We start from the raw sequence: 26,178 nt of genomic DNA on the forward strand, positions 1-26,178 counted from the left end.
CAAATGTACAAGACTTCGACTTGTTCAGTGTATGCAATGCATGTTTGAAACACACCTATATAGCCTTTGACTCCTCTGGTGCAGGCCTTGTGTATATGAATGAGGACAGAAAACAGATATACGTTGTCATGCATAGGCAGCCACATAACAGAGGAAAAACAGAACCACAGGTATGAAAATTTAACCAATCATCATTTAATTTAGCACAGTAAAAACTTCTTTACATATGTACATCTACTGACACACTTACACCAAAGGAAAAAGGACGGCAGAAAAATCATGACTGCTATCCCTCAATTATTATTTTTTTTACATAAAGCAAAATATATAGAGAAAATACACATTCTGCCTGTGCTTCCCGCCTGACATTGCCAATATCCTGCCAGTGTTAAACAGTTTTGGCAATGAGCTTCCAACCGTCCTGCAAGCCTCATATTCACAACGCTCTGCAGGCCTAAAATTCTGTTTTAATTGCCAGCCATCTCCTTAGAAGATGTAAAGCAACACAACAAACTAATTAATGCTTTACAAATTAATTACATTAATTACAAACAACAATTAATTTACAAATTAATGCTTTACAGTGCTGACCAAGTCTAGGAATGATCAAATCCTCCTCCTAAGAACTTCTCTCAGATAAGTAAAAGGCCATATTCAGCTACGTACAGATTGCTCCTTCAATTCACAACTTAATGGATCAGGTCTCCTTAGGGCTGGTTGCTCTCCAAGGGCATCCTTGACTAACACAAATTAAGATGTTACCTTGGCCTCCTCTTGTGACAATGACTTTAGCATACGCTGTGTGTTTGGTAACGTACAAATCACAGAAACCCTGTTGTTGAAAGCTCAACCAACTAAAGAAGACCACTACAGCGCAATTAGGATGAGCATACATGTAAATATACTCATTTACCAACTTGCTTCTTGCAAGCATGTTAAATAGGGTTCTTTTCTTTACTAACTTTATAATCTAACCATCAAGTATATAATCAATATACAACCTTACTCAAAACAAACAGTCAAGTGTTTATGAAGTACAGTAAAAAAAAAAAAGTCAGGCTAGAAAGCAGTAAATCAGTTACCAAGAGGAAAAATATTACACGTGAAACAAAGACTTGCTTTCCTGTTTGTGCTTTAACATGCTCCTGACCAAAAGTCACTGCAAGGCAAAACCTTCATCATGCTCTATGGCACAGAGGATCTGTTTCTTTAGTATATCTTTACTGCTGTACCTGGGGAGGTAGAGAATGTAGCTGCAGGTACTAACTCGAGGAAGAAAATTATCTGGATTTTCCCATCTAGGATCTTCAATAGTAAATCGTAAATATTCCAGTCCTAAGGCAGGGATTCGATCAGATCCTGACAAAAAAGCTAAACAAAGGGGGATGGAACAAAGGCAAGTTAGCAAATTAAAAACAAACAAACAAGAAAATGTCATCTGTGGATGAAAAACATATGAAGGAAAATCAGTGTAAACATAACTATTTCCATAAGCTAATTGTTTTGTGTTGCTCAATTTGTACCCAATTATAATAAATTCTCTTGCTGATTTGTAATAATTACAAACCATCTTCTACTTTAACTTATATAGGCTTTGTGGATGAGAAAACCCAGGCTAGGTTTGATCTTCTACCTTTAAAAAGGATGAGGTAGCTTCCTTTGAGAAAGCTAAACTGCTTGTGTCAGCATGCAAGTTGAGGCCTCTGACCAACAACTGATATCCACAAAAGTAAGGGGTAAGGTAATTGCAAGATTTGAGGGTGTCAGATGCCTTTAAGCAAGCTTCAAGGGAGGTGAGAAGGGTCAGACCTGTGTCTGTATTATTCTTAGCATTAATCCTTTGTGGCTTTCACTAGAAAATGGGGGGAAAATCATGCTGAAAAGCAGTTTGGATCTACAGTAGTTTTCACACACAAACGTCTAGATGTATCTTGTGAGAGAGAGAGAGAGAAAAGGGCTATAGAAAAGTTTAGAATGTCTGAATATTACCAAGAAACTTTTTCTTTTTTTCTTCTGGGAGCCTGAAAAACACAGTCCAAAAATTCCTGATGGTTTGATGTGACTCTTGATAGTTTCTGTATATCACATTCTGTTAAAGAGATAAAAATAAAACTGGCTTTGTTATTTCTATTTTTATTTAAAGCAACAACAGTTTATCTGATAAATTTTATAATCCTGTTCATAGATGTTCAAATCCTCTTGACTGGAATCTGCTTGTTCATTTGTCTTTCAAAGATCCATATGACAATCCTTGAGCTACAATTTAATTTTTATCCCCCTATTTTCTTGTACCTAGTGTGGATTAGAAACAGACTCAAACCAATGTTACAAATGATTAAAAGAGTCCCTTGAGCTACTATGTTTGTGTTCCTGACCTACACATTCAATAAGAGAGCAGGACTGAAGGAGGTTTTACTCAGCAAACACCTTGTGCAAACCAGCAGAAAGCCCCTCTGCTTGTATCCAATACCTTTTGCAGCAGATGCCAGTCATATGTTGCGTGTCCCAGGAGAAGAACTTGGAGCTCAACAGGGAGAAACATCTTCCAGCTTCTAGCTGGACAGCCTCTTAAAAAACCTTGCATAAAGTCCTCAAATGGCTTCCGCACTGATTCATTGAATATGTAATTCACGTATAAGTCAACAAATTCCTTCCTGCAAAAATATTTTGATTCAAACAAGTAACACAAGATGTGACTTTTGAAAAAGAGAAATACATAGAACTCTTTGTTTCCTTTTTCTTTACTCCGTTTGACCTGCTTTATTTTCAAAACTCTTTACTGAAAGCAGTCACCTGCATAACTCAGGCCATAGACTTGCTCTGTGTCCTCTGTGCTGAGGTTAATATTAACACAAATCCTCATTGACAGATTGCTCCTCTTCCATCACGTACAAGATATGTTTCATACAAATAACTAAGCAGGGAATATTTTGCTCATTAAAAAAATCTTACAGAGGTGTACCTGTACCTGATCTCCCAAACAAGTTGTCTGTATTTCCCTGAAAATGCTGTTCAGGGACATTTTACATATTTGTTAGGAACTTCCCTGAAAAGACCAGGTATCCCTGCATATGCCAACGTCAGGATGACCAGGGATCCCTAAACTGCTGATGTCTGGCACACAGACAGCATAAAGAGCAAGAACTGAAAGCAAACAAGTTATTGGACTGAGATGAACAGCACAATGTTGATGCTCAGTATTTTCAAGGAATATGTGGGGATGAGTATAGATACGACATTTTGTATACTCATAAGAGATAACAGGATAAGAAAAATAAAACTGACCTGTTTTGCTTAGTGACAGGGATGTTGGTACCGTTTTCTTTAAGGTCAACCACGGAACCTCCTTCTTCCAGTAGCTGCACAGAAAACGAAAATATTGGATGCCATATTTCTTACACATAATAGGCATATGTGAGCTATATCTGTTACTCTTTCTTTCTGCAGGGCTTGACCCAGCAGTCTCGCTACTTTGTGTTTACAGACAAGTTTTTGTATCATTTGCAGTGGGATACTGTCTTGCCTCAGTTACATGGTCGGCACATCTAAATGACACAGTGGCATCTTACCACGAAGGTCATGTCCTGGCTCTCAAGCTCATCCTCAGATTCTTCATTCAAAATATTCTGAAGATTCCTTTCAAGAAAAAAAAAAAAAAAAAAAAGGAAAAATAGAGAAGAGACATTAAGACGATTCGTCACACACTCAGATTCTGCTGAAAAGCATCCTTTGACAAGCAGTATTTAAATGCACATGCATACAGAGTACTTGTACTCACACAGAACCTCCATAATGTGGCCCTAAACTGATTTATACACTTGGGTTCTACAATTGCCATGACTTAAGGGCAAATGCCTTGATTGCAAAGGATTCCAAGCAAGACCATCTCCATGCTCTGTGGGGATTTTACAGAGAACAATTACAGTGGCAAGTGGGCTCAGACCACAGCTTTATCCTTCCAAAGACCATCTAGTAAGGAATTACGTGTGCATCTGGGATGCATCTGGATGATCTGGGAGAACTGCTTTATAGAACAGTGTCTCTCCAAGCATTGCTGGCAACCCGCAGTATACTGAGGGCTTTTCTGCACATTGACACAGTCACTGGCTCTAGGGAAAAGGTTCCTATCAACTGTTGATAGCACTTGTGTGTAAGCCAGGCTTCAGGTACCTAGGAGCTTTATGCTGGTGGCAGCAGCACCTCTTCCTGCAGTATCAGCCTGTTATCTCCTTTCTCAGTATGTGGGAACCCTGCACCTTGGTTCTCAGATTTGACGTGACTGCAGCATAGGTTAATACTGCGCTCATCACTGCCTACTTTAAAATCATTGTAGAAATTAGTAATAAATAATTAAATAAATAAGGTTGTTGTTTCAAGTCTAAAGTACAGCTTGAAGTATTTATGAACCATGTATTGCTAGTGTGGACTTAAGCTCACATGGAGTGGCATCCCTACTGCTTCCAGCGTTCAGGACTTGACTTTTTTTGTTTTGTTGATGCCAGCAGCTGTTTGATAGCTGTACTCCTGGCCAAGGAGCCTCCTTGGAAACACTGTGGTTTGTAGCAGCCCGGCAATGGCAAATATCATTGCCGCAGGTGTACCTAACACTGCTTTCATGATTTCTGTGCACATCACCAAACCAGGAGAGCTGCCTGAACTGTAGTTTCACCACAAATTAGGAAATCCCTTAGGCATCTCCCAGCTTAGGACACTCTTAGCTTGTACCTGCCGACTGCTGGCATCAGCTCCTTCAGATCCTCCAGGGTGGGTGCGACGTTCAACATCTTCTTGAAGAGCGCGGCGGGGAAAGGGAAGGGCACATGGCACTTGTTATACACAGCCATCCCACACAGGATCCCGATCAGGACAAAAGTGTCGTCGTGGCTTGGCACCTAGTTAAAAATAAAAGCAGAAGAAGTCCTAACTTTGTCTTTCCTGAAGCCCATTTCCCTCGCAGCGGGGCTGCTGCGCCGCCTTACCTGAGCGGGGAACCAGAGCAGCCGGGACGGGTAGTGGCGGAAGGCACCGCTCTGGGGGTCGCTGAAAGCCCTGGCGGCGACGGTGAAGAACTCCCGGGACACCCCGTTGAGATCCTGCCCCGCCTCGCCCACGAACACCACCTGCGGGCCGCGGGGAGAGCCCGGTGAGGCGAGGACCCGAGCGCCGCCCGGAACCCATCGCGCCCTGCCCGCCGCGCAGCCCGGCGCGTCCCGCCTCAGCACCGCGGCGCGGCCGCCATGTTGCGGGCCGGGCGCGGGGCCGTGGCGGCGCTGAGGCGGGCGGCGGGGAGCCGCGGGGCGGGCGGGCAGGGCGGCGGGCAGGGGCCGGGGCTGGAGCCCTCCCTGCTGCGCTTCTTGGTGTGCCCGCTCTCCAAGCGGCCGCTGAGGTGAGCGGGGGGGCCGAGCGGGCGCTGAAGGGCAAAGCTAAGTTGTTCGCCTCTCCCTTCGAGTTATTATTATTGTTGTTTTTTTTCTCTTTCTTGGCTGCCCAGGTACGACGAGTCGGCTAACGAGCTCGTCAACGAGGAGCTGGGCATCGCCTACCCCGTCATCGATGGCATCCCCAACATGATCCCGGAGGCGGCCAGGAGAACGCAGAAGCAGGCTGAGGCCGTGAAGGAGACCTCAGGGCCCGCCGGGCCCCAGCAGTGAGGCGATGGCAGGAGGCGGCGTGCTGCCCTCCCTGCCCACGCTGACCGTCCTCGTCCCGCTCCTGTCCCTAGCAGGCCTGTTCTACGCCGCCGCGGTGGACGAGACCTTCCCGCAGGGCTGCACCAGCACCAACAGCTTGTGTTTCTACAGCCTCCTCCTTCCCATTACCATACCAGTTTATGTGTTCTTCCACCTGTGGACCTGGATGGGGATTAAGCTTTTCAGGCACAACTAGTGCAGTGCGTTTGCTAACCCCCCCCCCATGCTTCTCTAGAGCAACACAGTTTAATTTCACAGGGCGCTACAGTTGATTTGAGAGAGTTCCCAGCTGGCACTAGTGACTGTCACTTTTCCTAGTGGTATCTGGAACTGTATAAAGTCTGCTGCAGCAAGCCCATTACTTAATTACTGCTAAGGAAGATAGAGAGGAAGACTAACAAGAAGCATTAACTCTTTCTAGCATCTCTCTTCAAGAACGTTCTCTGTTTCTAATGGTACTACTGAAAATCTTATAGGTGGCAGTTATCTTTGTTAGAAAAGACAGCACGCGTTTTGAAATAACAGATAATAAGCAATGACAACGTGGCAGTATGAGTCTCTCTTTGAGTCATGAAGCTGTAATTCTGTTCATATGTCTTGAAGTGATGTGTGTATTGAAATGTATTTGTCCCACTGTCAGAAGAACATAAAATAAACTAGGCTGATGTTTAATAACAAGCTCTGAGTTAAATGAAAAAATTTACTTGGGATGACACCCATGACTGTACATCCAGCAACTGCTTGCTTTTGTTTATTTTATTTTTTTTTTGTAAGAAGAAGACAGGCAAACAAAAGCATTGATTGCTGCCCAGAAAAGATGTATTTGTGCATCTAGGGGTTTTGTTGTGCAGAATCATCTACAACATATTTCAGTGTCTATTTCAGAGATTTATGTCCTTATTGTATTTGTTAAGTGTGTCTGAGTGCACACGTTTGATAGCCATGCTGGGTCAGCTTCATTAAAGAAACATCTCCTGACAGGTTGGAGGAAAAACAACTTACTGAGCCCAGGATTTGGTAGCCAAGTCAGCAGCTACAAATACTACATACGTATGTAGGGTATCTTTCCCCTTAATACAATCTCTTCCTCAGCATCTTCAGTAGAGAGCAAACAGAAGATACTTCTGCTAAATACTTCAACCTTCCCTGTTCCCGTTTACAGTAAGACTAGAGAGTGGAGTGACAGAATGTCCTTTACCTGCTGAACATTTCAGAAATGCAGCACGAAGTTCTAAGTGTTGCAGATCTTAGTAGTAGTGTCTATAGACAGTAGTGTCTGTTGGTGAGACACTAATCAATCAAATTGACCAAGTAGCTGCTGTGCAAACAATGGTGTGATCTATAGTATGAAAGGCAGTGTGCAGAAGAGGTGTATTTGAAGGCTGACTAGCCAACATCTGGGAACTTGTTGGGGCTCCTATGATCAGTGGAGAGAGGTTCATCTAGAGGATAGTACAGAGCACAAGCCTTATTTTCAGTGTAAGAAGTTCCCTTTTTAGCTGTTGTACTAAGGAGGGGGAAGGAAGAGGAGCTCTAGAAGCTATTTGTGAATCTTTTCCTAAATGTATAGGAAGGAAAAGCTTTGACAGCTCTGGCCAGCAAGAAGTCTCACCTGGGAAGAAACAGAATCAGATAATGCCTAGGTGCAGTACCAGACTGACAGCCCTTGTGTTGGTGACAGAACACAGGCACGTGGTCCTCAGCTCTGGGCAGGTGCTTGGATCCCACGTCAGCCAGCTAACTGCTTTTGCAGGGCAGGGCTAGTATTGAAGAAAACTAGCCTAGAGTCTTCAAAATCATTGTAGCAGTAATAGTGATGGACTTTGCCAATTACCAGTTTCCTGAGCAATCCTATTACATTATCCCAAAGCAGCTTCACAGTAAATAGCACTGCCACTTGGATTTAAATTATGCCCAGAAAGCCTAATGGCTATCTGGAACAGGAATGTAAAATACTACCCTCCTGATTTACTTTACATCCCCAGTGGAACTTCCTTATAATACTTCAGAACAGTGCAGTAATACATTTAGAGCTAACAAAACAACATATTTTGATATCTTACTCTTAACATCCTGTTGAACTCATCCTTTCGTGCTGTCATTAGAGGCCGTATGTCATGCAGAAGGTGTTCTCGTCTGACATGTAAAATAAAGGGTGCCTTGCATAAAAAGCCTAGCTGTTGAAGAATTACATAACCATTCATTAGAAGTGCGTTTCTCTTTTCTAAATTGTAAAAAATAAATACATAAATTGGTCACACTTACAAACTCATTACATGTGTACAGACTGTCACAATCTAAATAATGAACCTGGATCTTGTCGTGCATGTCAAAGATGCATGGATATTTGATCAGCATCCCTAGAGTACTCTGAAATATGTCCCGATGAAACATCACCTGAAATCACAAAGAAGAGAAGACATGATGATTTTTTACTCGCAAGATGAGAGTTTGGGGGTACGTGTAGAGATTGAACTGCCATCATCTATTTCTGAAAAAGGCCTTTGGTGTGTACATGACCACTATACCAACAGAATATGAACACTCTACCAACATACCTGTACATGTTGGTACATGTACATACTTTATACATGAACACTATGCCAACAGAGAGGCACGCTTCATAAAAGTGGCTTCTAACCACTAGCATGAATGGGAAACCGATAAGGAGGCATCTGAATTTTTGCAGAACTGTCTGTGTAGGCAGACATGCATTACAGTATCCCAGGAATAAAACAGTAAGTTTATTCCTTGGGCTTCCTTTCTGGGCTGCAAGCTCACATTGCCAGCTCACATCAAGCTTCTCGTCAAACAGCATCCCCAGGTCCTTCTCCTCAGGGCTGCTCTCAGTCCATTCTCCCAGCCTGTATTTGTGCTTGGGGTTGCCCTGGCCCAGATACAGGACCTTGCACTTGGCCTTGTTGAACCTCATGAAGTTCACACACACCCACCTCTCAACCCTATCAAGGTCCCCCTGGACCTTGTAAAAATAGTAAAAATGTCCTGGACACCCAAGTTAGACATATTGTTATTAAAAGTGAAGAAGTGAACCATTTCACAGATTTTAATATTATTAACACTGCTTTTAGATGTAAGTAAATGGAAGTGCTCAATAGGGTTTCTCCATAAAAGTTTAAAGAGATCTCACAATAATTCTGTTAATTAAATATCATAAAATCTAGAAGTATACAAGCAGCATAGCAACCATCCTTCACACTCCTATTTCATACTCATCGCCAGTTTGAAGCAAACAGATCTAAGCTGTTGGGAACAGCCCTGACTCTCTGAACCCTCTGAACCAGGGAGTCATCAAAGGAAAGGTACTATTGTAGCTGCTGAAATATTGAGACTGTAAATGGCTTGCATGATTTAGGACAGCCAGAGGAGTGGGAAAGTGCACTGTCACTTGGGTAGAGTTTAGAGTTGACTTCCATATATATTGATTTACAAAACAGCAGAATAAGTGTTTTGTGCTGCTCTAAGATTTTATACTTACTTCATGTCTCCTGTTGAATAAATATTCGACAATCCTTTTCGCTTCAGGCACATAGAAGTTGTCTTCTTGTAGTCTGAAGCCAGCCCTGGTGTTCACCTGCATTGATAGACACAATATGAAAGGCAGAACTGCTGAGCTATGCATCTGTAAGCAGGACAGGACTAAGGAGAAACAGGACTCTCAGCAGAAATAGCTCTGAGACCCGGCACAGAAATGGAAGTATAGAAACACTACAACACTATAGAAGCACTCAACAGTGGCAAGTCACAGAAAACCATGTAAAAACTTGCAGGAACATGATTTTCATTTACAACAAAGACTCGTTACCAAGATTGCAACATGAACGGTATTTTTGTCATTTTGCCTGTCATGTTGCAAGAGAATCTGAAGTTCCTCACTCACTTGCATGTTTGTTGCCTGACAAAGATGTGATTTTGGGAGGGAAAGTGACCATGTAAAGCTGCAAATGATGTCACCGCTTACTGAGGAGTACCCTCCTGCACTTGAGTTTTATCCGGTGAATAGATTTAACAGTATAGACTTAGAGGTCCAAGTCTGCATTCTCAGCCAAGAGGATACTGAATTCTGAACCAAGTTTATCAGTTCTCTGATTCACACTGAGTGCATGCTTGAACTTTCCCCTCTCCTAAACTTTGAAAACCTCAGCAAGAGAAAGGATGGTTTTTTGTTTTTTTTTGAGAAGAATACAGCTATTGTCCCCTCTCTTCCCCTTATTCACATGCAGCTAAACACGTTATAATTCTTCTGTTTCAGAAAACTTCTCAGGTAACAGGCTCTTAAAGCATCCTACAGTATTGCTGTGACAGCCATGCTGTGCCAAATAGGTGGGCCATCATGTAAATGCTGTGAGCAGTTACTGGGGTGAGGGATCTCACTACCAGGCACCACTGTGCTGCTTTTACATGGCAAGGGCTTGGTAGCGGGGGGATGCAGGGGTGGCCTCTGTGAGGAGCCCAGAAGCTGCCCTATGTCAGATAAGAGCCAGTTTCACCTGCCTCCAAAAGGGCCCCTCCGCTTTGCCCATGATGATAATTGGTGGGTGATCTGCCCGTCCTTATCTCAACCCTAGAGCCCTTTCCATCGTATTTCTCCCCTTTTTTCTTTCAGGAGGGGAAGTCAGAGAGCCGTTGTGGTGTGCAACTGCATAGCATGGTAAAACCACCAGCTACACCCATAGCTCAACATGCATCAAGGCATGCAGTCCTCACTGAAAGCATTCCCTCCCACCTTGAGGCTATAACATGCTTCAGTTCTTCATTTGTGCTCTAGGTGATCATGTTTGGCAGGGGCTTTGGACTAGATGATCTTCAGAGGTCCCTTCCAACCTCAACCATGATTCATTTCTACAGTCAGCCAGGCACTGCTCAAGAGCATGATTTGGGGTAGGTACCGTGACAGTAATAGGTAGGTAGTGGGACAACTCAACTCCTTCAAAGACATGCTAAAAAGATTCCTGAAGGAATGTCAAAGCACCATGTTTCCTCATAAGAAGGAAACACAGAAAATTCAACAAAGAAAAATGATTGAAATATTCTAAATCATACTGATACATCCTTTCTAATCTGGATCCAATCACTTTCTCACCTGGTAAAGAATATGCAGTATTTGCAAAGCCTCATGCAGTCCAATGGGAGTCTTGTGTCGAAAGACATATATTTGCAACAGGCCATTATATATGAAAAACCGAGACATTACATTCTGCGAAAGCTTCTGATATATACAGACCAGATTCTTGAAAGATAATGTGTCTAGATTTGACCACAGGCATTCTGTAAATAAAACAACAGCTAGTAAGATATCCACCACAGGTAACATGCAAATAACTACTTTTTTTTTTTTTTGGATTAAGTTGCATTTTCCATTCTTATCAACTGAACAAAACAAAATGCTTAATTTCATAGTACAAAACTAGTAAACCTCAGATTGAAAAACACTGTTTTTCTTGTGCCTGCTTTTTCTGTAGTAGTCCCCATATTTGCGTTTCTACCAAAAGCAATTCTTCCAGGCTGAACTCTGGAACAAATTACATCAACAATACTATTTCTTGCTCCACAGCCCAAAATGACCAAACATTTAATCATTCAATTCCATCAACTTCCAACCCTACCAAGAACTTTCCGGTCCTTCTTCTGGAGCTTCAAAATGGCTTTTGCTAACAGCTGGAGAAAATGGTAAGAGCTGTCATCATCTCCCTGAAGAATAAAAGGCAAAATCAAGTAGACTCTGAAATTTTCTGGTGAGATGGGAGAGGAAGACAATGATGACAGCAAATTCGCAATTCCATTTTGCACCTTCAGAACAAAAAAAAAAAAAAAGAAAAGAAAAAAAAAAGGATTAAAAATGCAATTGTGTTATGCCAAAACAATCTATGATTTAGGTTAGCACAGAATTCGTTTCATTCACAAATCTTCCTTCATACACTAGGTCTAGGATACTACCTTTAAATTCAATTCCTGAATTAGTCAGTTTTCTGATTGATTTTGGGTAACTCATTCATCCACTTATTTCCCCCAGTAGAAGACAGACAACTTCTTTCTGGGGTAATTCTGCCATCATTTCTCTTCATTGGGAAGCCTGGCAGCTTTTTGTAAAACGTCTTATTCCCTACACTAAGACTTTCATAAAACTTCACCTCTCCAGGATTCAGCTTCAGCAGAGACAACAAACAAACTCTTCAAGAAGCTTCCTGAAAGGTTGTTTGTTTTTTTTTTCCATAGGATCATTCAGGTTGGAAAAGACCCCTAAGATCATCTAGTCCAACCTTTAACCTAGTCCTAAAGCCCACCACTAAACTATGCTACTAAGGTCTAAATCTAAGGCTTCTTGAAGACCTCCAGGGATGGTGACTCAACCACTTCCCTGGACAGCCCATTCCAATGCCACACAACCCTTCTGGTAAAGAAATTTCTCCTAATATCCAACCTACACCTTCACTGGCACAATTGAGGCCATTTCCCCTCATTGTATCACTTGGTGCTTGGGAGAAGAGACCAATCCTCACCTTGCTACAACCTCGTTTGAGGTAATTGTAAAGTACAATAAGGTCTCCCCTGAGCCTTCTCTTCTCCAAGCTAAACAACCCCAGCTCCCTCAGCCACTCAGAACAAGTCATAAGACTTCTTCTCTAGACCCTTCACCTGCTTTGTTGCCCTTGTTTGGGCACACTACGGCACTACAATGTCTTTCTTGTAGCAAGAGGCCCAAAACTGAACACAGTTTTCAAGGTGCAGCCTAGAACTAAGTACAGGGAGGGGGGCGGAGGCAATATCTTCCCTGGTCCTGCGGGCCACACTATTTCTGATACAAGCCAGGATGCTGTTGGCCTTGTTGAACCTCATACAGCTGGCCTGATCCCATCAACCCAGCCTATCCAGAGTTCTCTGCAGAACCTTCCTACCCTCGAGCAGATCAACACTCACACCTAACTTGGTGTCATCAACAAACTTACTGAGGGTGCACTCGATCCCCTCATCCAGATAATTGATAAAGATATTGAAGAAAAGTGGCCCCAGTACTGAGGCCTGGGGGACTCCACTAGTGACCGGCCTCCAACTGGATTTAACTCCATTCACCATGACTCTTTGGGCCCAGACATCCAGTCAGTCTTTAACCCAACAAAGCGTACACCAGTCCAGGCCTTGAGCTGCCAGCTTCTTCAGGAGAATGCTGCATGAAACAGTATCATAAGCCTTACTAAAGTCTAGCTAGACCACATCCACAGCCTTTCCCTCATCCACTGAGCACATCACCTTATCGTAGAAGGAGATCAGGTTCCTCAGCCTTTGATAAACCCATGCCAGTCAGCACGATCACTTGGCTGTCCTCTAAGTGCTGTGAGATGACACTCAAGATCATCTGCATCATGAGCTTCCTTGGCACTGAACTCAGACTGACAGGCCTGTAGTTTCCCAGATCTTCCTTCTAGCCCTTCTTGTAAATGGGCATCCTATTTGCTGGCCTCCAGTCAGCTGGGACCTCCCCTGATAGCCAGGACCACTAATAAATGATGGAAAGCAGCTTGGTGAGCACTCCCACCCACTCCTTCAGTACCTTCAGGTGGATCCCATCTGGCCTCATACACTTGCATACATCTAAGTGGAGTAGCAGGTCGCTAACCACTTCCTCATGGATTATGAGGGCTTCATTCTGCTCTGCATCCCTGTCTACCAGCTCAGGGGGCTGAATACCTGAAGAACAACTGATCTTGCTGCTAAAGACTTAGGCAAAGAAGGCATTAAGTACCTCAGCCTTTCCTCATCTCTTATCAGTATGTTTCCCTCCACATCCGATAAAGGATGGAGATTCTCCTTAGTCCTCCTTTTCTTGTTTATGTATTTATAAAATCATTTTTATCATCTTTAATAGCAATAGCCAGAATGAGCTCAAATTGGGCTTTGACCTTTCTAATTTTGTCCCTGTACAGCCTCATGGTATCTTTGTAGTCCTCATGAGTTACCTGCCCTTTCTTCCAAAGATTATAAACCCTCTTTTTCTTTCTAAGCTCTAGCTGCAGCTCCCTGTTCAGCCAGGCCAGTTTTCTTTCATGCTGGCTCATTTTTTGGCACGTGGGGACGGGCTCCTGTGCCTTTAGGATTTCTTTCTTGAAGAACATCCAGCCTTCCTGGACTCTTTTGTCCTTCAGAACTGCCTCCCAAGGGACTCCACCAACTGGCCTCATTACCAGGCCAAAGTCTGTCCTCCAGAAGTCCAAGGTGACAGTTCTGGTAACCCCCTTCCTTACTTTTCCAAGAATTGAAAGCTCTGTTATTTCATGATCACTGTGGCCAAGATGGTCTCCAACCTTCACATCACCCACAAGTCTTTCTCTGTTTATGAGCAAAAGGTCCAGTGGGCACTGTCCCTAGCTGGCTCACTCAATAGCTCCGTCAGGAAGTTATCTTCCACACACTCTAGAAACCTCCTAGACTGTTTCCTCTGTGCTGGGTTGTATTTCCAGCAGACATCTGATAAGTTGAAGTCCCCCATGAGAACACAGACTAGCAATTACGAAACTTGTCCCAGCTGTTTGTAGATAATTCGTCTGCTTCTTCGACCTGGTTAGGCACTCTATAACAGATGCCCACCAGGACAACTGCCTCATTGGCCTTCCCTCTGATTCTCAGTCATAAACATTCAACCCTGTCATCGCCGTTATTAATCTCAAGACAACCCAAATGCTTCCTAACATAATGCTACCCCACCACTTCTCCTTCCTTTTGTGATTTCTAACCTGTCAATATCCCTCATGCCTTTGGTACCACATGGTTCTCCATCCCCTACCTCAACAGGGGTGGTAGACCAATGGACCTTGCTAGCACACTGTTCTTTAACCATTGTCATATCACCCCTAGGCTTGTCTCTGTCAAGCCTGGTTTTATCCCCTTCCCCTTTCAAATCTAATTTAAAGCCTTATCAGCGAGCCCTGCTAACTCCTGAGCAAAGATCCTTTTTTCCCCTTAGAGACAGGTGAACACCATCCAGTGCCAGCAGGCCTGGTGTCTTGTGAAATGACTGATGGTCAAAAATTCCAAAGTTCTGCTGGTGACACCAGGCTTGGAGCCAGATACTGATTCGCTGACTTTTCCTATTCTTCAACTCATCAATTCCTGCAACTGGAGAGAGGGGAAAACACCACCTGTACTCCTGACCTCTCAACAACTATGTCACAAGGCCCTGAAATCTCTTTTGATTGTCCTCAGACTTGGTCTTGAAGCTTCATCTCTGTGCACTTGAAAAATAACTGACAGGTAATAGTCTGAGGGCCAAACCAGGGCAAGAAGCTTTCTCTTCACATCCCTAATCCGGGCCCTGGGGAGGCAGCAGACCTCCCTGTGAAGCAGGTCTGGTCTGCACATTGGGCCTTCTGTTCCCTTCAGAAGGGAGTCTCCCACAACAGTGACCTATCTTTTTGTCTTGGTGGGAGCTATTTTAATGCAGGTGATGTTTGTGTCACATCCAAGCCAGATGTACCACATTCCCCAGTGTTGCTCAGATCGACCTGCAAAGCTTCACACCTATTGTGCACGGGCACCTAAGAAGGTGGGAAGTTCCTACGGGGATGAGCCTGCTGCGCCAGACCCGGACTTGTTGCCATTGCCCCTGATTCTCTAGTCAGTGCATGTGAGAAATGCCTTGCATGCCCTGATTCCCCGCTCTGCTGCAGAACACCTCTGTCCTGCATTTGCTTTGTTTGTGAAAGACTGGGAAAACCTAAACCTCTGGGGAAAATAGCAGTCAGACCTAGAGCTCCTTGGTGTCCGTGTAGTGAGAATTCTTACATCAAATTCTTACCTCCTGGTAGAGTAATGTCTTGCTGCTGATCTTCTTATAAAAGCATTGCACTGCTCTCATGTCTACACCTGAAATTTCTTTGGAAGTTTTGAAATGTGTGTCTCTGTCACAAAGGAAAAAAAAAATCAAATGAGTTGTTTTTTATTACTGACTGAACAGTGAAGCACCCTAACATCAGAAAATACTTAAAATTAAGCCCCAACTCCAGTGAGTACAGCTTCACCTGTTTTATAAAGATATTCTCACTGTGGTGTGTCCTCATTGATATTCTGTCATTCCCATCTTGTGTAGTGATGCACTGTTAATAACTGTTAATAACAGGCTTGCTTGTACTTCACCCAAAAATGAATTGCACTTCAGTGCTGGGAGGAGCTATTATGGACTGTAATAAAGTGGGAGCCGTAATATTGCCTCACAAGATTAAAATCATCCATCAGTTGTCAGTATGGGATGGTCTGCTAGAATATCAGCTTCTACAGCAAATTTTGGTAGGAACTACAGGATAAAAAATAATTTTAGTTCAGGCTTTTCCTTGAAAATGCAGACTTGCTTCTTGCAAATTCAGATGCAACTATTCTTCTCTACGTACATAGCTTACAATAACACTTTGTGATCAGTTTATGTTAAGCAAATATTTTTTATGTCTATGTCAGCACACATTACCCCTTCTCCAGGAAGCTTCCATTGATGCAAGCCTCAGATGAAAAGATCAGTCTGATATTCCTGAGTAAGAAAAAAAAAAAAAAAAAAAAAAAAAAGAAAAAAAAACAATCCTTTGAACAAAAGTAGCAACTTCATTATTTAATTCTGAAAGAACAAAAGCCATGTGTACAAGTGTATCTCCACATAACCAAATAAAAAATCTTAACAACACTATATTGAGAGCTTTTACTCAGTCTCCAGACTGGTTTAACTTTGTCAGCTCTTCACCAATTTAACAACCAATTATTGCAATGAGAAGGACTGGCTTCCAAAACCAGGCAGTACATCTGTTCTGTTCTTTCAAAAGGGTTATCAAGGGGCTGTTGCTTATGAACACACGTTTTTTCTATGCAAAAATGAAGTAAGAATTTCTGGTACAAGATATGGCCCTCAGCTAAATTCTCGAACATCAGTTCCTATAACAGTCCTCAAAGAATAGTAATTTTTAGGGAAAATTATATGTAGGGAAAAAAAAAATCAACACCAGCATTCTGACTTACTTTTTTATAGCTTCCCAGCGTTTTGAACGGGAATTAGAAATCCATGCATCCACTTCATTCTCCTTCAGAGTTGCAATTCCATTCAAAGGATAGGAGTTCTGTATGGAATGCATGAATATGTGATGAAATTTAAGGTATAGCAGATGTGATTCTTTTTTTCAAGTCAATCACTACAAGAACATCTCAGCCTAAATATAAATAAATTAATGGTCATCCAGCGTGACCCAGATGCAGAAAACATAGAACAGAAATATAATTGCAATACAAGTCTGTTTCTGATGTAGGCATGAAAAGAACTGCAGAGAGACTTATCTTTAGTTGGAGCATTAAAAGCAGAATAGAAAAATCAAAAGCTTCCAACAGTATTGTGAACAATGGTAAAACTACAAGCTGTAAACAAATATGTACATACCCTTTCCTTCAAACAAAGCACAATACTTTCATTTTCTTCTGATGTAGTTTTAATCACCTTTTGTGAGGTATTGTTTTCTGTGAAAGAATAAAAAGGTTTTCAAACAGTTGAAAACAGTAATTGTTACATAGAGTTCAGTGCACAGAGGTGGCATATTAAAAAAAAAAAAAAAAAGACAGCAGCTGTCTATCTAAAAGTTGATTCCTTGAGGCCATTACTCATGGTGATAAATCAAATAGCAAATAGATTTACACATTGCTAGACTGTGTTTGGGACTATCGAGCAAGCATGAGATAACAGCCTAAGCAACTAGAAGCCATCAGCTTTCCAGTGTAAACTGGAAATCAAGAAACCAAACTGAACTGAACAAATTAATACAGTTTGTACACATCTGCACTGTTCATTACCCTGACAGGGTTTTCCATTATCCACTGGTGAATTGATGGGAAGTGGTATCAATTGATTAGCTGTTCTCTCATTTCCCAGCTGTCCTTCATCAGAACCAAATAAATAGACTTTGTCCAAGGAGGGGACATAGACCAGGGTGTGCTGTCTGTTCAGAAAAAGAAAAATGGTCAGAATAAGTTAACACCTCTGAGCTAGTTAGAGTACAATTTACAAATATGTTTTCAGAGGGGATAGCTGAGGCTTGTCTTTAGAAGTCATGACAGTCCAGCCATAGAGTCCCTTTAACGGAAACCATAGGACCCTTTCATTCTATAAACATAGTAAAAAAAGTAAAAAAATACAGACTCAAATTTCCTATACTATCCCCGAATGTTTATGGTTTACCCTGGTTCTGCATTAAAAAAAAATAATAAAAAAAAATGTTATGCCTTGCTAACTTCCTTCCATTTTTTCCAAGTGCAATTTCCATACTGCTGAGTCTGATTCAAAACCCAGGAAATTCAACGGGAGATTTTTTCTGTTCCAGTTCCAAAAAGGCAGAATGAAACTGGGTCATTTTCACTATTTCTTGGTTCTTTCTAAGGTTCCACCCAGTCTTTTGAATTAGATTGGAACTCAATGACTTTTCTGACTTAGCCTTTTGACAGTCTTCTGTCCTTTGGAACCCAGCACATCCTTCATTTCTTGGAAGAGCAAGAGCCAAGGACTCCTGCTGGTTTTTGCAGCCCTCTCACCCTGCTTGGCACTGGCTGAGGGTCCTGATTTCACGTGGTTTTTGGCAGAAGGGTGGCCTGATCAGGAAGATCCCTGAGAGAGCTGAGCATACAGGGATTTGAACATATTGGTGACTTTCATCCCTGCTGTTCTTCAGTGATTTCCCTAAAACTCAGACCTCAAAAGACATTTTATTAAGGTACTTTCCTACCTTCCACAGGCAACCTGCGAAACTCTTGCTCCCCACAGCTCAGCCACTACACGAGGTTTTAGTTCATTCCGGGTGGAGTTGTGGCCAAGCTGGCCAGCCCCTCCTGCTCCAAACGTGCACACCAAGCCATCCTTGAAGATGAAGAAACAAACAACAGGATCTCTGCATTATTAACAGCATTCAGATGGTCACCATCAAGAGAGAGACCCAGCAAGACACAATATGCATTATGGGCCTTTTCTCAAAACATCCCTCATTCAAACACAGTTCACTTCTCATCAAGACTAATCTGATGCTGTTTTTATGCCCAAATCCTTTAACTCCTGAAAAGAAAAAAAAAAAGAAAAAAAGAAAAAAAAATTCCTGAGAATAACTACCTCTTGTTTAAGAATTTTATTGTATGAGTTAAACCTAGTGAATGACCTATTGCTCTCATTTACTCACAGTATGCTATATATATATAAAAAAAGAAAGTATGTTTAAAAAGTATGAAGTGTTGAACTGCTTCTCTTTGCCCCAGGATTCTCATTCACCATCTCTCTCCCTGTTTATGCAGATGATATGAATCTGAGCAAAGGCCAATTTTCCCACTACCACAGTTAGTCTGCCTTCAGGATCATCTCCAGAGTCTGATGGAAGCAAGCGTTGCCATTCCAATTTCTCTGTGTTGAGTTTTAATAGTGCATCTTTTCTCCCAGCATTTCTCAGGTGCTGAGTTTCAATTTCAGACTCACCTTGAAGAGAACTGCAGTATGATCTGCCCCACATGAGATAAATACAGTCTTCCAGTGCTCTAATGCTTCAATGTATGATGGGTAGTCCTTGTCTGGAAAGAAAATAGAGCATAGATAAAGTGAAAGCATACTGAAGTGTAGAAATAAAGATTTAGAAACTTTTTTTTTTTATTTATTTATTTTATTTTTTTTTCATTTTACAGTCCTATCTTACAGCAATTCATATATTTGTGACTTGGTTTCAAGGTTTTTTTTCTACCCTCCACTATAACATTCTCTTTCTCATAATGTTCTGTCTGGTTCATAGTTTTTTCTCTGTTCAGTTACACTAGGTCTGAAACAAAATGCAACACTTTCAGGTTTGTTGGCCAAAAGGTACTTGGCCTCAAAACATCTGAATTTCAAGGAGTTGAACATATTCAACAACTTCAGGTTCTTTCTGGCTAAGGCAACTCTGCTCTTGCCTTCCAAGTTTGAAGACAGTGGGTGACTTCAATTATTTTCTCACCTTATTTTCACAGAAAATAAAAGAAGGCAAAGAGGTATAAAATGAATTTCTTTCACACGAGATTGCCTGGAAAGAGACATATGGTTTTAGGAGCCCAGGCTACCCACTTGGCCACATAAAATGATGACAAAATGATCTGTAGATATATAATATCTAAATCCCTTGACCCTTCATGCATTTTCTGGTCAGGATGCAATAGCTTCAAAAGAAAAAACTTATCTAGATATACTCACTTCCAAAGTCCCTACCACCCACTGCTGTTCCAAAGAGATTTGGCACTCTAGAACAATTCCTGTGTGTGCAGAAAGTTCACTGAGCAGGAAAATACCTTTCTATTGCTTTGCTCTCAAACTGCTTTATTTTCTTACCTTCTGTGTGTCCGAGTCCCAGCTGTCCAAAGTCGTTCTTTCCCCAGGAGTACACAGCTCCAGAGAGTGACACAGCAACGCTGTGAGCTCCTCCAGCAGCAATTTGAGCAAGTGGGATGCCCTTTAGTCCTTTCACCAGCTGCGGTGTGGGGGTGAGTGTGACTTGTCTCCCCACTCCAAGCTGTCCACGGGTGTTCTGGCCCCAGGTAAAGAGCTCACCTCCTTCACACGTGGAACAAAAGAAAACAGCTCTGTGTCATGCTTCCCCTGAGTCTTTGTACTTTGGGAGTGGGAGTGAGAATCAGTGCTGGTTTCAGAGATCTGGCTCCTAAGTGCTAGGAGTGCAGAAGCAGCAACAGCCCAATCTCCCTGTCTGCTTCTGCCCCCTTCAGGGCAGTACCATGCTGCCTGTGTGACTCACTGCAGCAAGAGCAAAAGCAGGGTGTTGCCTCTATTGCCATACTTTTATGAAGCAAAGAGCTCAAATTTAAAAATGTGCAGGTCTGGTGAGAGTAGGGTGGGGCTGCCACGTCTGCTCTCCACAACGCACCTTTGAGGAGGGGCAGTGCTAAGGAATTGGGGAAGGACAGATCTGCAGGTCCCCGAGAGCTGGGGAGGAAGGGCAGTGCTGACAGAGAGCAGTTTGTGTCCCCTATCCACTGCTCATTACTCACTGGTGGTGTCACTAACTACTGAACACAGTTCAAGGTCTCCCTTCTGAGCGAGCCTGTCAAATGGGACTCCCATTTGGAGAAGAGGTGTGCATAAAAGAGACTACCTCTGCACAGTGCCATGGAGTGATGGTCCCCGCAGGTTATTTGAACAACTTCTTGGTTTCCCAGTTCTTTCACCAGCCTACGAAGATAAGGAAAAATACCACATCAAAACAGATGCTGTGCCATGAGACTAAGTAAAAGGAGGAGGATCCTCTGCTCACCACGTCCTAGGATGTTTAGCAGTACTTATATAGAAAAATATCGGTCGTCTCTCAGTTGGTTCACCCTGCTCTTACACAAGCCTCCTTCAGCTGCACTAACTGATTTGATTGTGGTTCGTGACTGAGGAAGCTGAAAGAGAATCAGTCTCATTCCTGGGCAAGTTAAGAGCAAATTCCATAAATGATATCCTGCTATTTCATTTGTAGATGCTGGTCACCCTCACGGATTAACCAGAAGGTGGTGAGGTTTAGGTGGGCCTGGGTCTTTCACACACAGCTTTCCTAAACCACACGTAGTTCGCATGTCATTTGCAAACTGGTGTATCTATTTATCCTTACTGAGTCCTGAGAGGAACCTGTACCGTCAGTATCTCAAACAGCTCAGATCTTAGTGTTACCCTTGAGATCAGAGCATTTCTTGCTGGTTAAAAAAAAAAAAAAAAAAAAAAAGAGAAAGTTCTGAGTTTTAGGAATGCAAGTATTCTTGTTTCCTTTTTGCAGTAAGAGCATGCCTAAGTTTCTTGACTGTTACCTTTAGGAAAAGGAGGCCATGTTCTATAACCATTGCAATGCATATCTTCACCCTGAGGAAGCTGCTTCTTACCTTGGCTTAAAGCAGTTATCCGAAGATGCAGCCCAGTCTTTGGAAAGCTTCCCATCACAGGAGAAAAGGGGTGTATGTGTTTCATCACAGTTTGGACATTTCGCCTTCTCCTTTCTCTGCAGCTGCACTTGTTCTACAGCACAGATAAAGACAGGCATGGCAGTCACACTAAGGAAGCAGGCACCTCAACCATCTCTGCTCCTTCCCCAGTATCTCCGTGTGCTACTGCTTTCACCGAGAGTTTCTGCTCCTTGGGAAGAAGAGCAACAAGCATAGGCAATATTTTCCCATGTCACTTGGGGCTTCAGTGTCCTATGCACTACTTTGTTGTCCACCAGCCACTCCCCTGGCTGTCACTGGAAGACACTTCTCCATCTCTCAGATACAGGCTCTGAATACAATCACTGACATGTCAGCAGAAGCACACGGATACTTTTGCACAGCCGTGGAGAGTATCCAAGGGAAAAAAAAAAAAAAAAAAAAAAAAAAAGGCACTTCCTGAGTTATCTGACTGCCCTAGATCTGTCACACGCTTGGGCACAGGTTGCCTCGAAGCCAGATATTTTGCAAGCAGCAAAATTCACACCTCGGCCGTCCCACCGCCCACCCTTCTCACCTCCCCAGCTCAACCAACATCATGCAGCCAGGCAGGGGCATCTTTCCCCATCACCCCCGTCTCCTCCCCGTCCCCTGGCTCCTGGCAGGGTCCCTGTCCCCCCACCCCCGGTACGCCGCCGGGTCCCCCCCCAGCACCTCCCGCTGCCGCCGGCTGCTGCTTGGGGCTGCGCTTCTGCTTCCCGGCCCGCTGCCGCCGCTGCTGCCGCTGCTTTGTCCTTCTCCCGGCCATACCGTGATAGCAAGCAGCCTGCTACCGCTAGGCTGAGCCCGAGGCAGCTGCTTTATCCCTGCTCCCCGCCCCAGCCAGCCCCAGCTTTCGGGAAACGAAAGCGAAAGCGAAAGCCGGGAGCCCCAGCAGCCGGGATGCTGCCGCCTGGAGGTGCTGAGCTGGGAAACGGGGATCTGCGCTCGAAAGGCTTTCCATTCTCACTTGTCCTCTGCTGTTGTCTGCTAAATCTCCCCCCCTGCCTCTAAAGGAGAGCACACGCAGGGCTACGTGACCGCCTTGTAGGATAAATGACGCCCGTGTTAGGGATCAGATGCATGGAAAGACGTAAGAGCATCTTCATTGTATTCCCGATACCTTTAACCGATGCTTAAAAGAAATCATGCTGCTGAATGCTGAGCACAGCTGGGAGGATAGCAGGGTAAGATGTGCTGTGAAAGTAGCACTAGGGACGTGATTTTACAGATTCTTACTGGCGTTGAGTGAAATGCTGCAGAAAAAAAAAATAATTACTGAGACAACAGAAGTGTTTAATGTGATACATTTAAATGAAGCAGAATGGAGTGAACAAAAAGGCACAGAAAGTCAATGTGGTGAAAAATAACAACAGGGTGGAGACAGAGAACACAGCCCTTTGACAGGGCTGGGGCAATGCTGTCCAGGGCAGGGCCCAGCCCAGGTCCTGCAGCACTCAGCATTAACCAGGGAAATGCTGTGAGGCTTGGGACACCAAAGCACAAGACGCAAAAGCACAGTCAAGTCCCTCTGCACCAGCAGATGAGCTCATCTGTCATCCAAAGAGAGCAAAGGAGCTCCAGACAGAGGCACAGGAATGAAGAGACTTGAGGGGAGAAGAGGAAAAGGTCAGTCACTAAAGTTCTTTCTTTCCTTTTGGAGCTACATCCATGAAGGTGAAAGTCACTCAGGGTACACACAGCAGTTCCCCATCGTCCAAGTACCCCTGGGTCCTTGAGCAAAAGCAGTTCCACAATTGGGTTTGCCTTTTGCCTACAGGGGAGCAAACAGCACTTGTCTTTCCTAGCCTGTTTCCTGCAACACTACAGGGACCTCGTCTCCTTCTGTGATACATAGGAAGGCCTTTTGACAAAGAAATAGCAAGCTATGGACTGTGAGGCCAAAGTATGGGCTGCAAATGGACACTAGAGGTCCCTCTGCACCAAAGCGTGAGCTAACAAGTCCTCCCAAGGGAAGGAAGGTGCTCCAAGCAGAGGCACAGGAATCACAGAATCATAAGGTTGGAAAAGATCTCTAAGACCGCCAGTTCCAACCATTAACTATACTGCCACGTCTACCACTAAACCATGCTTCACAGTCCCTCTTTGGACATGCTCCAGCACCTCAATGTCTTTCTTGCAGTAAGGGGCCCAAAGCTGAACACGGGGTGAGGTGCAACCAGAGCTGAGTACAGGGGGACAATCACTTCCCTGGGCCTGCTGGCCACGCTACTTCTGGTACAAGCCAACAAGCTGTTGGTCTTCTTGGCCACCCGCCCCTAGTAGCCAGCACACTGCTGTCTGATATTCAGCTGGCTGCTGACCAACATCCCCAGGTCCTTTTCCGACAGGCAGCTTTCCAGCACTCTTCCCACAGCGTTACCTGGGGGTGCTGTGCTCCCACTGCAGGACCCTGCACTTGGCCTTGTTGAACCTCATGCACTTGGCCTCGGCCCATCCAGCCAGCCTATCCAGATCCCTCTGCAGAGCCTTCCTACGTAGCCTCAAGCAGATCGACACTCCCACAAAATAAAAGTCCTCTCATCAAGCATGTATAGCTTCCCAAGGGAAAGAAAGATTCACCGGTGCTTTAGAATGGTATGACCCTATCTGACATCACCACAACAAAAGCTATATACAGAGTAGTGAAAAAGGTGTGAAGAAGAAAGCAGTCACCAGTCTAACACCAAATTTAACCACTGTGCAACACACTGAAGTCACAAGACTTGTATCATGAAAAAATGTGCCCTAGCAAGTTACTTATTTTGAGTTTATGTCAATAAACGGAGAAAGATAAGGAATGAAAACTTCCATTTAATAAAGAATGGTATTTGTGTCATTTCTATTGACAAGTATGGGAGTCACCATCTGGGCCCGCAATCTGCTCCTGCCTGTGCCACCAAGGCCCCTGAGCACCCCACCAGTGCTGCGGGCAATGCCACGGCTGCCCCACAGCCCCTGGGAACAGCACGGAAGGACGAGCATGGGTCTGGGGGGCCTGGCAATGCCCCTGCACTGGCACAGCTCCTCACTGAGCATTTTGGAGCACAGCCCCTGCCAAAAGGGCTCCGGCCCAGGCCCCAGAGGTGAGGCAGACCCAGACCCGCAGCAGGGGGGTGACCATAGGAGCAGCTGGCTGAGAAATTTGGCTCCCCAGGGTCTGCCTCCCTGCCAAGACCTTCCCCTCTTGCTGGGTGCCCCATGACGGCCTTGTGACATCGCAGGGCCATCGGTGACAGCACTGTGGGGCTGCTGGCACCATCACCCACTCAGCGTGCAGACAGCGGTGCCGCTGGTGACAGTCAGAGATCACGCCCAGAGCAGGAGCAGCAAAATGCTCAGCCTGGGGCTCTCCCTCATCTTCCTGCTCTGCATGGCCTCTCAGCTCCCCAGCAGCCCTGGCTGTTCCAGCCGGCCCTCCTGGGCCACAGTTATATGGGATGTGGCTCCCGAGGACCTGGAGCACCAGGGCATTGGCACGGGCAGCCAGTGCTCCTACCTGCCCTACCTTCTGGACCAGCTGTGGTCCTCCCTGGCCATGCTGGATGGAGCTTTTTGGTCCATGGAGGTGCTCTATAGGAGCATCCCAGCCCTGTGCCTGCTTGGTGGGGTTTTCCTTGTAGGGATTTGCTTATGGAGGAAAGCAAGGAGATGCCAGAAAGAGGTGAGTATGGAGGTCAGGCAGGTCAGACAGCGCCAGGTTGCTGGGACTGCCAGGCCTTGGACTTTGGGTCAGTAATGGGTAGGACAAGGAATAACAGCCCATATGGCCATGAAGGACTCAGTAGGACCCTAAGGTGCCCTGGGTCTTCCCCAGACCTCTTTCCACCCCTGGGAGGCAGAGGTGGGTCTCATCCTCAGACGAGCAAACAGGGACAGGCTCATGCCTGAGGGATAAAAATACGGGGCCTGCCTGAGGCTTTCTTTTCACATCATGCTGCCTGGAGCAGCCCAGCAGGACCCAAAGTTCTCAAGAAGAGGCCAAGCCCAGCTGTAGATGTCTCTAACCCCCAAGGCCCATGTCCCATTCATCATGCCCCCTTTGGCATCTTGTTTCCAGGAGGTGAGCCAGACACCCTCAACTTCCTCAGGGATGTGCTGCCACTGCGGGTACTCATACAACAGCTATGAGGTATTACACCAGATGGAAGGAAACATTGTCCTGATGCAGAAGCACCTAAGGGAGCTGCAAATCTACCACCCAAAAGCTGGTAGGACTCAGAGAGCCAAAAGGAAGAGGAAGGTGGAAGACACGGAAGAGGAGGAGAGCATTTTCTCCACCTGCCTGGAGAGCCACGGCTCCCAAGAAGGCTCTGGGAGGGAATCAGGGGGGATTTCTCCCCAGTGAATAAAGTGTGTGAAACAAAACAATGGAGGTTGCGTGTATTGTCTACATCCACCCCTGGCACACATGTCCCCTGGGAAAGTGGGAGAGGAGAAGGAAAGAGAAAAAGAACACGAGAGGTAATCTGAAGGGGGGAGCCATCGCTCACCACCTCCCAGA

The 26,178-nt window shown here is 44.5% G+C and overlaps 3 protein-coding genes across 3 annotated transcripts; 2 read left to right on the top strand and 1 right to left on the bottom strand.

Moving 5' to 3' along the window:
* Positions 1 to 214: 214 nt before the first annotated feature.
* On the bottom strand, positions 215 to 22,485 carry LOC309877910 (putative E3 ubiquitin-protein ligase HERC3). Its single transcript, XM_082759785.1, has 23 exons — positions 22,350 to 22,485; positions 21,597 to 21,729; positions 20,834 to 20,910; positions 20,056 to 20,277; positions 19,180 to 19,271; positions 18,446 to 18,576; positions 17,520 to 17,665; positions 17,113 to 17,189; positions 16,701 to 16,798; positions 16,162 to 16,221; positions 15,499 to 15,601; positions 11,315 to 11,498; positions 10,792 to 10,976; positions 9,187 to 9,282; positions 7,956 to 8,087; positions 7,754 to 7,867; positions 4,980 to 5,120; positions 4,726 to 4,892; positions 3,570 to 3,636; positions 3,286 to 3,359; positions 2,471 to 2,654; positions 1,990 to 2,089; positions 215 to 1,371 (listed from the first exon to the last, which is right to left on the bottom strand). Exons 1-23 carry the CDS (start codon positions 22,441 to 22,443, stop codon positions 1,157 to 1,159), a joined length of 2,892 nt encoding a protein of 963 aa, XP_082615911.1. The 5' UTR covers positions 22,444 to 22,485; the 3' UTR covers positions 215 to 1,156.
* On the top strand, positions 5,223 to 5,651 carry PYURF (PIGY upstream open reading frame; the record flags this gene model as incomplete). The annotated part of the gene is made up of 2 exons (XM_082759788.1): positions 5,223 to 5,386; positions 5,492 to 5,651. The coding sequence occupies exons 1-2, from the start codon at positions 5,238 to 5,240 to the stop codon at positions 5,649 to 5,651; spliced, it is 309 nt and encodes a 102-aa protein (XP_082615914.1). The 5' UTR covers positions 5,223 to 5,237.
* Positions 5,656 to 6,368, top strand: PIGY (phosphatidylinositol glycan anchor biosynthesis class Y; the record flags this gene model as incomplete). The annotated part of the gene is made up of 1 exon (XM_082759789.1): positions 5,656 to 6,368. One exon carries the CDS (start codon positions 5,656 to 5,658, stop codon positions 5,884 to 5,886), a length of 231 nt encoding a protein of 76 aa, XP_082615915.1. The 3' UTR covers positions 5,887 to 6,368.
* Positions 22,486 to 26,178: the final 3,693 nt, after the last annotated feature.

The sequence above is a fragment of the Aythya marila genome, assembly GCF_965140915.1.
Source record: "Aythya marila genome assembly, chromosome: 4".
Classification (NCBI taxonomy): domain Eukaryota; kingdom Metazoa; phylum Chordata; class Aves; order Anseriformes; family Anatidae; genus Aythya; species Aythya marila.

Coding starts and splice junctions, on each gene's coding strand:
- LOC309877910 (XM_082759785.1), bottom strand. CDS start 22,443: ATGGCCGGGAGAAGGACAAAGCAGCGGCAGCAGCGGCGGCAGCGGGCC. Junction 16,799..17,112: donor TGCTTTGTTTGAAGGAAAGG/GTATGTACATAT, acceptor CATTCCATACAG/AACTCCTATCCTTTGAATGG. Junction 15,602..16,161: donor GGAAGCTTCCTGGAGAAGGG/GTAATGTGTGCT, acceptor CCTTTGTGACAG/AGACACACATTTCAAAACTT.